General features: G+C 34.3%; 1 protein-coding gene across 2 annotated transcripts in view; it reads right to left on the bottom strand.

The window, feature by feature from the left end:
* Window positions 1-12,875, bottom strand: part of LOC134678416 (aquaporin AQPAe.a) — a 91,188-nt gene extending 78,313 nt beyond the window's left edge. For both annotated transcript variants that reach the window (XM_063536988.1, XM_063536991.1), the window contains exon 1: window positions 12,563-12,875. In XM_063536988.1, the coding sequence (XP_063393058.1) occupies window positions 12,563-12,584 (22 nt within the window). In that variant the 5' untranslated portion in view covers window positions 12,585-12,875. The remainder of the gene's footprint in view (window positions 1-12,562) is intronic.
* Between the last annotated feature and the right edge of the window lie 2,030 nt (window positions 12,876-14,905).

Genomic DNA, 14,905 nt, shown 5'->3' with positions numbered 1-14,905 from the left:
TATAACAAAAATCGAAAAATGTCAAACGAAGGGGCATATAGCTATGGTTAATAAAATAATAAACAATTAATTGCGTAAATATATTTTCCATAATACTCATACAATATCTAGAGAGGAAAATGAAGAATATACGTTTGTATGGAGAAGCACTAGTCCACTATCCTCTTTTGTATTATATAACAAAACGATTTCATTGGAGCTCTTTGCTAAACTATGTATGTGTCGCAATAAGATAGATAAAGCCGTTATAACACCGTGTTTTTTTGATTTCCGTTAATTTCAGGGGTGCATTCCTGAGCTTAAATCAAGTAACTTTCTCAAAGACACCGATATTCTAATTAACTCCATTTCGAAGATAATCAATAATTTTTTTTTTTTCTATAAGGCCTCTGCAAGCGTGTACACTTGCCTTAGGGCCGGTTTACATATTGATTAGTGTTTAGAATGAGTTCATGCATTTGCTACTAAACTTAAGTACAATCTCGGTCGATCGATGTTCGAAATGACATTGATATGTCACAGATTTCAATTGTTTGGTTCAGTTAAATGTAATGCCCGTGTTACAACAACGCTATATGCTACATTTAATTACTTTTTAAACTTGATTTTTTTTCAAAAAAGAACAAAAAAATATTTTTTTTTTTGAAATTTAGCTATTCCATTTAGTTCCCTTAAAAGTACTTAACCATACCCCGAAGTTAACGGAATTCAATAAAAACACGGTGTATAGTTATAACTCTAGGGATATAATTATATGACGTAACATAGTTATATGTAAGCGATTCATTACTATCTTACTAGGTATATAACTATAATACGGCTTTAGTTTAGTGATATAGTTATATTACTGGATTAAGTTTAGTGATATAGTTATATTACTGGATTAAGTTTAGTGATATAGTTATATTAGTAGGATTGAGTTTAGTGAAATAATTGTAGGTAGGAGTGCAGCGGTGCGGCGGAGGTATAGTTATATCCCTAGGGATATAGTTATATGCCGTATAATACTTTTTAGCAATATTACGTAAAAGTACAGGTCGATTCACGAAAGCTGGCGCGAGATTTCTACTGAGTGACAACTATTTTCATTGAAATTCTGTCAAATCTCGCGCCAGCTTTCGTGAATCGATCGCAATGCCTCATAAACCCTTAAAAATAGCAGCATGAAAATATATATAATAGTTATCTTACTAGGAATATGATGCGGCATATAACTATATCCCTAGGGATATAACTAAACCTCCGCCACACTGCCGCACTCCTAATACCTACAATTACTATCTTACTAGGAATATGATTATAATACGTAGTTACGTACTATACGGCATATAACTATATCCCTAGGGATATAACTATACCTCCGCCGCACCGCTGCACTCCTACTTACAACTATTTCACTAAACTTAATCCAGTAATATAACTATATCACTAAACTAAAGCCGTATTATAGTTATATACCTAGTAAGATAGTAATGAATCGCTTTCGTATAACTATGTTACGTCATATAATTATATCCCTAGGGTTATAACTATATAACGGCTATATAGTAGTATACCCTATAATGGACGTGGAACCAGTAATGGGACAAAAAAACATAATTCCTCTAAAATAAGTATCTAAAACTAGTTTATAAACACTGGCTGTATATTATCATAAATAAGAGTCCTAGAGCTGTTTCAGTTTGAAGTTTCATTAACTTTGGTTGTTTTTTAAGAAATTGGCGTCAACCCAAAAGTTGTCGTGTCACTGAAAAAAAATACCACTACGAATTCTTAACAACTTCGCTAAGAGAGATGAGTTAATTTATTAAATTTAAATTAATTAATACTTGATGAAAACTAGAATGTGTTTTGTTAATTGCATTTACCATGAGATAAGGTATACAACACACTATGTTGTGACTCCACAGATGTAAAAAAATAGTGGTATTTGGCCCAATCCCATTATAGGAGCTGTAAAACTGCGTACCTCCTATGATGGGACAATTGAGAGAATGATGCTTGCCATGCCATAATTTCATGTTTAAGCAATACCGAAGTAAAATGTAGTTACAAAATATGTCAATCAGGAGGTATTCTCGGACTTCGGATAAATTAATATCGTTTTCCAAACTTTTATTTAACTTGCCCTGTTAGTTAGTGTGGGTCCAATCTTGGTAGCTGAATTTGAGCCACTTTTCGATTTCCGATTCAGTTGAAATTTTGTGTAAGTACGAAATTAAGTATGCAAATCGGATGATAATGCAATATTATGATAACATGGATCTGATCTGATGATGGAGACAGGAGGTGGCCATGGGAACTTTATCGCAATTAACCCTAACTAATTGTGTTTGGGTATATTAGAATTGTCTCGATGGATCTAATACAATAATAATTGGATGTGGAAAGAAAAATACATTCAGCGATAATAGCTTATACCAAAAATTGATTTTTATGCTGTAACTTATTCCCCGTTTCAATATTTTATACTGTTAGAGCCTTGTCCATTATAGGGGGCCCATTACTGGATCCACGTCCATTACCGGGGGCCCATTACTGGAGCTTTGGTGTCCATGACTGGAGAAAAAAAGCATAGTTTTAATTTGTTAAATATGTGGAAACTAATTGCAGTATCTTTGATACAACACGCCTAAAACATGAAAGACGGATAGGACTTTCATCTTTTAACACGCTAAGCGGTAGACCATTTACATGTATAAGGGAAATAACATAAATACTCCAAATTTCCTCTTAAATGTCCCATGACTGGTGCTGTTACTATATCTATCTTACTGCGACATATGTACTCTTAACTCTTAATTGCTCTTAATATCGAAACGATGTCGTGCTAAATTACGAACGCCATTTTGACAATAAACTTCCGCGTATTTAAAAAACACTCGCTTTAACAAGCTGGAATGTGTCAGTAAAATTGTATCTCAATTTCATCAATTATTGTCTTCAAGATCACGGCTTGACCGAGCCTAAACAAAGTATGTAGGTATAATTCAACTTTATAATAATGGAACCCCATGCAACTTTTTTGATATTAAATTAATGACACACATCTATTTGATGTCCAATTTTTATTCGCCTGCGGGATGCACATGCAACATGATAATTGAAACTACTTTTTGTCGATTAAAAAATGAACAGCCGTACTGTCACCTGCAACAATATATTACACAATGAAAGCCGCAAATATATCTGACACGATCTTATTTGTAGAGCCATAAGAGCGCGTCACATATTTTTGCAGCCTTTGAAGAGTAACATTATTGCAGGTGACTGTACATATGTATAACCCAATCGGGGACGGTTCCAATTAGGTCAACAAATTGATAATGATGCTCAAGCAATTAGGGGGGGATCCACGGGGGATCCATTCGAATCACGATATCTACTGCTAGATATGAATACTATGGACCAATGCCCATGTGGAGTTCTTCTCAGGCTTAGGACTCTACATTGTTATACAAAGTTAGCTTATGTTTTAGACCCTATGATTCTGATTTATATTTTATTACCCACATGCTATATCTGTTCTGTTGTATCTGTTTTACAATAAGCAATCATGTTCACATGTAGGTAATGGTATATTTTAGGCGCTTTCAGACAAACGCTGAACTCGTGTTCGAACTCAACCGATCAAGAGGCCGAGCCAAGATGACAATCGTTAGCGCCGTAGCGAACGAAAAGCCTCTCTCTCTTTCACACTAAAATGGAAGTGATAGGGAGATATTAGCATACTCGGAGTAATTAACAACGGAGACGCCATGTCTAAAATTTTCGGTACAAAATAGTCTGCCGTTTTTTGCGGGGGAGGGGCACATCAAATGTATAGGTACGTCATGTCAGATAAACGTCAGTCCATACATATGGTTGACATGTGGTTGACCATTGGCCGCCTATTTTCGACAGAGGGGAACGCCTGTTAATGGCGGCTCCATTGTTAATTACTCCGAGTTAGCATATCGTATCAGCGTAAACGATTGTAATCTTGGCTCCTGGACCGCAAATCAATATAAATTCGTACCAATTTTGTTTTTCTAAAATGTTTTTATCCCGCATGCCTTTATGGACTTTCCCGTACGCGTACTGAGTTTAAAAGTCGTAAACTGCATGCGAACTCAGCACGTCACCATGCGGTCTTACCAGGTCGGTTCAACGGTAACGCGGCCACGATCTGGTCGGGCTCCACAAACGTACCGTACGCCGCTGGAGCTGTGGAATCGACTAAACATTTCAATACATATATGTATAGTAACAAACAATATTTTTTATGCAAAACAATATTTTTTCTCAGAAAATAACCACTTTCCATGAGGGAAGGATATGCTTTTGAGGAACTTTTCCATGAGAAGAGTCCTTAATGTTCCATGTGTATAACTCGCATAAGGACCCTTGTTTAATGGAAAGCCACATATTATTGGATAAATACATATGTTGTTTTATTACATGTTTATTTCTGTTTCGTCTCGTTATACAAATTTTTATGTTTATCAGAATATTTGATTCTATGGACAATATCTACATATGTATCATATCGTCGCCTGTTACCCATACCACAGATTATATAATAGTTCTTACGAACAGATACTTATCTCTCAAACAAAACGCAAATACCTACCGTTTTGATACCTACACAAAAATACAATGGAGTGACCTTCAACGCGCCGCTCCCCGCACCGCGCGCACCGGCACAACGCTAGGGTTGCTGACGCTTAGAAATGATAAATAAATACCTACTTAAACAGCGGAGTGAAATAAAAGGAAAGCTAAATCTTAAATTATACCTAATATTCCAATTATGCATTAGACTTGCCAAATAGTCATTTTAAAAGGTCATATGTCCCTGCAGTAACCGCAGTGTTTAAGCCGTTTTATAAACCGCGCAATAATCCCAGCAAGAATTAGTTTTAAAACTTCGTGTGATTTAAAACCAGATAGAGATTAATGTTACACAATAAAGAAAAATAATAGAAACCCCCTGAATACAGGTAATTAATTATAAGTTAACCAGAGCAAAAATGAGTAGGCACTTTCCGGTGTAAAGTTAACTTACTGTCGTTAAAATAAACATTTACCAAAATAAACTAAAAAATTGCTACCTATTTCAAATAGATAGATATATCTAAAACTATACATTTGTCATACATAATAAACATTACATGTTTAATTAAAGAAATTCAATAGTAGGTAGGTACCTACTACGTAGCTTGTAACTATCGTAAAAATGTACAGTGCGGCGCGCGGTGACGTGCGTACGTGAGCGCGTGTGGCAACCAACTGGCTTGCTTTTCTACCGTGAACGGGAGCAGATTCGTAGGTATAAATCCGAGCTCGCGCGGAGAGTTCCATAGGCCTGCCCATACTACAAGCGTCGCTTAGTTTGGAGCTAGGTCAATCTGTGCAAGACTGTCGCCAAATATTTATGTATATATATTAATATTGACCGAAGCGTTAGCGAAGTTCTCCGTTTCAGCATGGGCAATAATGCTTTCGTAAATGTTCTCCTCTGCAGGTGGCCAGTCTAGACAGATTCTAATGAAACTATGTGATAATGATATCGTCGTTTCGGTTTTTGGGAAATTTCAAAATGGCGGAAATTGTCATAATGATAAAAGACTTAAGCGCCAGTAGCGTCTATGGCGCTTGACTTGTGGGTTCGCTGTGATAATGAGTTAACGAAGTAAATATTATTTATTTTTAATATTTTATCTTATCGCGAGGTCCACAGCTCACACAGCCAGAGTTTATTATAGTCCGAAATATGTACGTACATGTATATTTTATTGCAAAACTGACTGCACTAAACTAGAAAGCCACATAATATATCACATATTGACAAGTATAGTTCTTTGACTTCATATGGCCATAAATCTGTCATGTGCGACATTCTCGGGATATTTTAATGATTAAACTGCATACATCATTATTGTCGGTAAACAGTGTTAGTCACAAATTCCAATACTAAAGTAATTGTAATAGATAAATGGTCATTTGTAGCAAAGAATTCGCTATAAGTAACGATCATTATACCCTTATTGGTAATCGGTAAGAAAAACCCTTGCTCCAGTATAGTCATAATATATTCAGAAATGTGTTATCCAAGACTTGGACCATTTAACTAACCCGGGGTTAACCGATTAAACCTGGGGTTACCATGGTTACCAGTACAATTTGACATGGAGTGAACGGTTTAACCGCTTAACCTCGGGTTAGTAAGTGGCCCTAAGTGGTAAACTGTAATTGATAGCAAATTCATTGATGCATTTGTTTCTTTGTGATTATGGCATTTGAAATGTTTGCTTGTATTTATTTACAGTTATTTTTAACTTACGTAATTAGTTGTGCGCAGAGTTAGCTTCGTCCGACACTAGTAGGTAATATTTATTCAATGATTGAACTTTGTAATTAAAAACATTTCGTAATTAGTGTAAACTGTCATTACTTAATGTCATGTTTAAAGATATTTAGCGCTATCACTCTAAATATTAGTTTTTACATTATCCAAGTGTATCAATAGGAAACTACTCGTACTACTATCTGTCGAAACAAATTATAATATCTGTAAAGTAACATATAATTAACCTCTATTAACCTTCTGTCTGTGTATGACAACGATCTTGGGCGAATTTTTAGTCATCTTTTTGCATTTTATCTAGAACGATTTTTTCAGCTACCAAGGTTAGAACCCACTATTTTTGAAAGGTTACCATATCATGTGTAATATCATAAATCATAATATACTTATTGATGTGTAAATTTTTGAGCATCTATAATCTTTTTAGGATTTTGTTGTCACTGAGGAAGCTTTACATTAATCGATATAGTTAGACCGTAAAAAATCTGCAGCGATTTTGGTAGCCCACGCAGTGCAAGTGTCATTTTACACGTCAAAGTTCTATGAAATTATAATGTATACGTAACACTTACACTGCGTGGGCTATCATATCCGCTGCAGACTTTTATTGGTGCGACTATATTAAACTTTCGTGAGACATATTTTAAATTGTTTATACGACAACGGTTTCATTCACTTCAATTTGCCCCCGACGGGCCCGAAACATGTCGGCAATAGCGACTAAAAATTCAAGTGAATGAAACCGTTGTCGTATAAACAATTTAAGCTTTACATTTTTGACATGTTCTTCTATCTACCCTAACTACTGATTCGTGGTATATCTTAGTTGATAAATTACATACGAGTAATAAATATACATGTATATGATAACGCCATCTAGTTTAAATAAACGGCAGCTTTTTATGGAGATTGACACTCTGTAATTTACTTTTCTCTGATAAATAAATAAATAAATATAAATATTATAGGACATTTTTACACAAATTGACTAAGCCCCACAGTAAGCTCAAGAAGGCTTGTGTTGTGGGTACTCAGACAACGATATATATATAATATATAAATACTTAAATACATAGAAAACAACCATGACTCAGGAACAAATATCTGTATCATCATACAAATAAATGCCCTTACCAGGATTCGAACCCGGGACCATCGGCTTCATAGGCAGGGTCACTACCCACTAGGCCAGACCGGTCGTCGATAAATCTATAATTAAAGCTGACTAAATACGAGAAAAGTGATCTTCACAGAATCGTGTTTGACCTATTTTTCTAGTAAACAAACCGCATGAATACATGTTGTGTTTTTGGCACACGAATGAATTTAAGAAAACATCTAAAATAAATGTTGGTGACATTTAGACATTAGTTTATTTCCCGAGTATCTCATTGTGTAATATAAGAGCTGTTTAAACTTAGGTTGTAGCATAGAGAAAAAAATACATAGAGTGCTCACTCAGTACCAAAACGACTATTATTTTCGTAGTCGACATCTATATTCTATAGCATCGAGTAGCAGAATTTTCACTACTGCTACTTGACAATAGATGGTGCAACGACAGGAAACTCTAGTCACAGTTTTTGAAGAATAAAGAGAGCGAGAGCATTGAGTTATTGCGGTAAAAAAAAGATATAAGTATGTTGATTGATTTATTCATTTTTTTCAAGACGCCTGCCGTGGACCATCTTATTCTAGATACCTATATGCGCACGGCACCCAAGTATGCGAGCTACGTGCGATAAGGGCGTATGAAATAATATTGCTCAGCTGGCCAGCCTATTGTTCTGGCTAGAACAATCACCTGTTATCGCACAACTATTACAGTTCAGGTGTGTGAGATGATTTAATTGTAATGTTTTTGTGCTATGTATTCATTCTGATTGATTATATAATAAACATTGAAGAGTCCTGGTCAATGTTTTTCATTTTGTTCCTACTGTACTTACCTAGATATATTTTTTTACTCGGAATATGTAGATTTCAAACAAATAGTCAATTATTTTTTATTACAGACGTTGTGATACAAATCTAATTTTATTTGAACTCTCGGTACATTCACATGTCTAATGGAAAACTTTTCAAACCGAAAAGCATGAACCTATGAATATATTTATTTATTATACAAAAGGTTAATGGTATATAAATAATCATACAAAAGTATCTAACTTAAATATATCTAAATATTAAAATATTTTAAAAGACCTCTGCGGGCTGTACCGGGTGCAAAGGTGCCCATGATACTTGCCGCGAACGTTGGATAGCGATGGCCAGCCTTTGCACCAGGTACGAACCCGCGCGAGCATCAGACGTTGTGATTGTATTAGGTAATGGTAGCGGATAGAACAACTAGCTGACAGTATCTTTACTAGTTTTACTGGTTTTACAAATAGAAACAATTATGTCTTGTTAAAGCTGTTAATAATTTTAGGTGATGACTGTATAGTTGGTCAAGCACATCTTGTCAGTAGAAAAAGGCAGCCAATTTAAAAAATGTAGGCGCGTAGGGTTATCGTCCCATAGAAAATTAGAATTTCGCGCCTTTTTCTATTGACAAGATTTGCTTGACCAACTTTATATATATTGTAAAAAAAAGCTCAAAATAAATATTATTATTGTAAATATCCAAAAAAAATATTTTAGAGTAGGTATTTGTTTTCTACATATTTTTAAACATCATTGCGTTGATTTAATTGAGCTCTAATCGCATGATGCATGCGAAAATCGGGCATTTACCATAAATAAAATGCTGGTACCATTACGCTGTTAACTGAACAATAAACCTTATTGCAAACACATAAGATCCAAGAAGTCGGTTATATAAAAGATATCATACATACTTATATTATGAAAAAAGGAATTGTGTAGTTAGGCCGTATCCGCAGCGCGCTCGGAAAGTCGGAACGCAATCGTAAACACGGATTCATGGCGACCCAGGCAATGAATTATTAGTGGCGGTAATAATGGTTAATAAAATAAATAAACTCATATACAAAATTATGTAAAGTAAAGTGGAGTGGTGTTAACGGAATCAGTATAAACAATTTCGACCCTAATGATTAATTAGCATTAATATTAATATAGCATTAGCATTAATAATTTCAGTTTGAATTATCTATACTAAATCCGTTAACACCACTCCGCTGCACCAAAAATGCTATAAAAGTTACGATGTCTGTTTATAATTAAATAAAAATAAAAGTAAAATTAATATAGAACCATTTCTAACTATTAATAAAAAACCAAGAATCGATAAATGTGTGACACCATCCAATACTCTTAATAGTTTTAGAATTGCAATAAATAGTATTAATATAATTTGTATTACGTAAATATTTCTGTCTTAATTATAGTATAGGTATTTAAATAGGCATTTAAATAGAATACTAGCCACTTCACATCATACAATAATCTGTCACACTAAGATCAAAGATGCATAAGCCTGCTTAAGCTTCATAAGAGCACATACAACATTTTGAAGTGGCAAATAAAGATATGAGAATTCCGACACAGTTGCCGACAAAAGTAAAAAGGTCGTATTGTGATACGAGGCTAGTATGAAGATACGGCTTTTTTGCGTAGCATGCTCAAGTGCCTATCATAATTTGAGTGCTACTTTATAGTGGCGCCGATTTAATGATCTACGGGAATTTTGTGTTGAAAAGCAGTAAATATCATAAATACGAAATAAATTATTATACATTTCTTAATCTGGAACTGTTTCATATTTTTTACTTAAATATGTAAATGTGTAGTCGTAATAAGTAATTACTAATAAGAAATAAAATATTTTGTTATTTTACTTCTTCGTTGTTTTCAGAACAACAGATTAAACAACAACATCAGAAAATAAATTATTACCAACTTATAATTGAAAAGAATTGAAGTTTATCCCTATAATTAAAATTACAATAAAGGTAATTGAATTAAAATATTATGTCTTCAATAAAATATCACGCCAGTATAAAGTTATACTCGTAGTTTGATATTAATAAATAATTGGATTTGTCAATGTCGAAAAATTGCACTTCTTACAGTATAAAAAGTTTTATCAATAAGTAATTAATGATGTAATTGTTAATGTGATAAGGTAGATATAACATTATTTAGTAATCTGCTGATTTAAGGTGTGTATAGGTGTAAACTAAGAGCACCCATGCATTGCAATAAAATAGGACTTACTATGAGTTCTACTATTTAATCGTAACTTGTAAAGATTTAGTAGATAAGAAACCCCTTTGCTCTTCCTCCTTTTCATTTTAATATACTTTTATCGCTTTACCACTGTAAGTACTTAAGGGCAATATACGATACGACAAGAAGAAATTTCTCCCAGTTACGAAAATACTAACAAAACTGTGGCTAACCAATCACAAATGGTCACCACCATCCCCAGGCACCCGCGCAAGTCTAGACTGACGCTTGGGCTTATATACTATTCTACATCTGTGCTGTGCACTGATTGGTGACATTATTTAAGTACCTATTGTTCCTACCAAGACTAAAATTATGTCACCATTCGAATATTTCGAGTCTAAATTTGAAGGAACTCGATTTTACGAGACTGCGCTAAAAAATCAGTTTATAAGTCCCGAGTCGAATCCTATAATGATATTTTTGAAGTGCAACTCAAAAGGACCCGAGCCTCTAAACACAGACTTCCTCGACAATTTCGTAGGTTTTATCTAAATACTAGTAGCAGTAAAGAAAATAATAGGTATTGTATGGTGTACCTAACCCATAATTTTTACATGAAGACAATGCATTTTGAATAATTTTTGATAAAAGAGAGTTCTTTGAAAAGGACTCAAGTGTCTACAAAATACTCGGCTCTGACAAGTTGAAAAAAACTCGAGTTTCGACTTAATTACCTACATGAACCTGAAAAAAATGGCTTGATCTAGGTATATATTTTTGACCTTGGACATAAACATATTTAACGTACTCGCACATTTGATAACACCACGAGAGGAAACCGCGCAATCAAGGATAAATGAACCTATTCACAGTAACTATGTATTGTATTTTTCCTTGTGCCTCATTAGGGATATAGATTTCCTTATCAAAAAGTAGTTTTTGCGTGGTAATTTTGTATTTTAATTGAAAAGGAATTAATCAAAAAGTTTGGACTAGAAGTTTCCGTATCCTTTTAATAGTGCTTATTTTAATAGATATGTGATATAACGATTAATTATGTAGGTATTGCCAACGAACAAGAAATAATATTTTAACTAACCATATTTGTAACTTAATATGGTTAGTTATTATATTATTTCTGCAAATGTAAAACAAAATAAATATTATCGATAAAAAACGCGAATTTGCATATTTAAATTGATTCAGGTGGATTTTATTGTAAACAGTTTCCATCCAAACAGTTGCACATTTGAATCAGAACAATTTCTAGAACATTGAATTGCCTTTTTTAAATAAATCTAAAATATAAGGACAAAATAAAAAGGAAATAGCATGACATTCTTCGTAAAATGGTTCGTTTTGACTTCAGGAAGAAAATCTTTCCCCCTATATCGCAATAGCTAATTTTATAAAATCACATAGTTAAAAAATGTAGTGCAATAAAATAACTATCTACATGAGTCATGATTAAGGCCCTACATATATTATAATTTATAATATATTATAACATCGATAAAAATACCTGAAAAAACATTCGCTGCCGTTGAATAGGTATGTACTTAATTGTTTCTACAAAGACTTTAATTCGTCTACAATATATATAGATAATTGATAAAAGTGTAACATATCATACATATTCATTGCATAATTACCTATAAAATTACATAAGCCTGCTTTACACAATTTGATAAATTAATTAAATTATAGAAGAGCAAATAGGTACTTAATTTTATAAGTAACTTTTTAATTTCCATAATATGATCCGTCGCAATGAAAGTGACATACTGAACGCCTATATCGAATGTATAGAATTCAAAAGTAACCGTTATTATTTAAACGCTAGAAATTCGAAATTTCTACGTTTCGCTTGAATACAAACTCGCAAAAACTTTCAGTACAAAATGCGCAAGAAAACAATTTTGAGAATGCTTAATTTGATCACATTTGACCGTTATTTTATCATATTTGAATCAATTCACTTTCGTTCCAACTCGCAAAAATCCGTAAAAAGAAAAAGTAAAAACCAAAACATTCCAATTTTAAAAATCGGAACATTTTAACTATTTCGAAACTTACTTTGCGTGTTCTTGGCAGACATTGTGTTCGTTCGTTCGTCACTACAGGGATCACGACACGACTGTTGTACGGCGATAGAAAATATATTAATTACGATTTTTCAGCCGCGTGTGCTCGATGCCGCGCTCGGACTGCGAGTGGCTTCCCCGGGTGAATATATTTATTAGGGCGATAAGTGGTAAATAGTTGGATAAATACGGTTTTATATGGTGACGGATGACGGTTATATCACTGCCAGGAATATAATAGAGTAAAATTTAACCGGCATAGTAAAGCAACGCCTGATCGCGCCGGTGACATTGCACGGTCGGCGTCAAAAGTAAATGGCTTGCACTTTGGGCTTCCGTAGTCAACAAGCGCGTAGGCGATTCTCCGTCTATCACAGCCAAAAGTCTGGGCTATAACCGCCAAAATCGAAGTTCGCAAATTGCGGGGATTATTCTCTGTCACTCTAATTACGCCTTCATTGGAGTAAAAGAGAATGATCCCCGCAATTTGCGAATTTCGGTTTTCGCGGTAGCCGCTCTGGACGGTTATATGTTGAAATTAGGTAGGTACACATACACATAGCCAGTCCGTGATTAAATAAAGACGTATTTAATTGAAGTACCTACCAAACGAAAATTTTATCACAAATGTATGTTACTTAATGATAAACTGATAAAACTTATACAGAAAATAAGTGAAAAGCTTCAAAACGGGCCCAACATTTAGAAAATAAATGCACAAAATGAGGTGAATGGCTCGGGGGCCATATGTGGCTTTCCACTAGAGAAGAGTCCTTATGCACATTGCACATGAAGTATAACGAAAGGACCCTTTAGGCATATAACGTCACATACTTACCTTAAGTTTAGTTTGGAGATTCACATTTAGCCGGTTTTTGCAAATTCTGACCACTGGTTCGTTTTCAAAACGTTCTAGATCCTTAGGTATTTATTTATTGTATAATATCTTTACTAGATTTAATGATTAAATATAGATAAATTCGATCCTTTAATTACGAGTATACTTAAACTGAACGATCCTGGCTCGCCCAAGACGGTAGAGCTCTGATTATATTTAATTGTTTTACATTATACATGTGAAAACTGCCGAAACGACTACGATTATTTTTGGCTGACTGTACATGAAGATATTTCAGTATTCTCAATTTTATACTACTTACCGCCACCCAGAATTTGAGCCTTGCAAAAAACAAAAGCTATCTCTTAAGGGGGCCACAGATTATTCGTACCAGTTCGCCGGACGATATCAGCCTGTCAGTTAAACGTAAAAGGTAACAGACCCCGAACAACTGACAGGCTGATATCTTTCGGCGTTTACAGATTATAGTCGCACCAATAAAAGTCTGCAGCGGATTTGATAGTCCACGCAGTGTAAGTGTTATGTATACGTCATAATTTCATACAAGTTTGACGTTTAAAATGACACTTGCACTACGTGGGCTATCAAAATCGCAGCAGGCTTTTTACGGTCTGACTAGACAGATTTTCAATTTTTACTTAGGTAACATCCTGTAATATATTGATAATACATTTGATAATACAATTAGATAATTTTTTCAACCGTTAACTACAGGAGCTTATCTATGATATTAATGCCCAAATTACATTAAACATTCTAAAATAACTTTATCAGTAATAATAATAATTAAATGATTTTAATTAATGATTAGCGCCGATAATCAGTCATATTAATTTTACTAAATGATAACTACCATTTCACACATTTTATGATAACGGGGAATCATTCACTGTGTTATTGGATAACTCATAGACTTGAAACTTGTAAATGAATTATACAATCAGTAACCGGTAACACAAGAGTATATTTTATGCTAACTTAGTACCGTACACCTAGTGTAAATTTCTTTCGATTGGGTGACGTGACGTACGCGTTTGCGTTAAGTAGGCCACTGACGAGCCTTCCAAATGGATGCCGTTACAATGGATTCATCCAAATGGACGGCATCCTAATATTGAACATTGTACATTTTCGACATTCAAGGACCGATTTTGGATTGCAGCCACGCTATTTGGACTGTTGGAAGGCTCGTCAGTGGCCACCATTAGTCTCTTTTTGAACAGCGGGCCAAGCGGGATGTTTTTGAAACAACGACGCAAACGCGTACGTCACGTCACGCTATCGAACGAAATTTACGGGGCCCACTGATTAACTGATGGTATCGGCCTGTCAGTTAGAACAAAATTTTGACAGTTCTGAACAACGGACAGTGTGCTCCTTTACACTAGGGGTTCTTTTTGACTTGGTTAGCGATTGTAGGTACCTATACCATACCCTACCCATAAATCCCTTACCATAAATCTTAACAAATCTCTG

The sequence above is a fragment of the Cydia fagiglandana genome, chromosome Z (assembly GCF_963556715.1).
Source record: "Cydia fagiglandana chromosome Z, ilCydFagi1.1, whole genome shotgun sequence".
Taxonomy (NCBI): domain Eukaryota; kingdom Metazoa; phylum Arthropoda; class Insecta; order Lepidoptera; family Tortricidae; genus Cydia; species Cydia fagiglandana.
The sequence above is the reverse complement of the archived record's forward strand: the minus strand, read 5'-3'. Positions and strand labels throughout refer to the sequence as shown.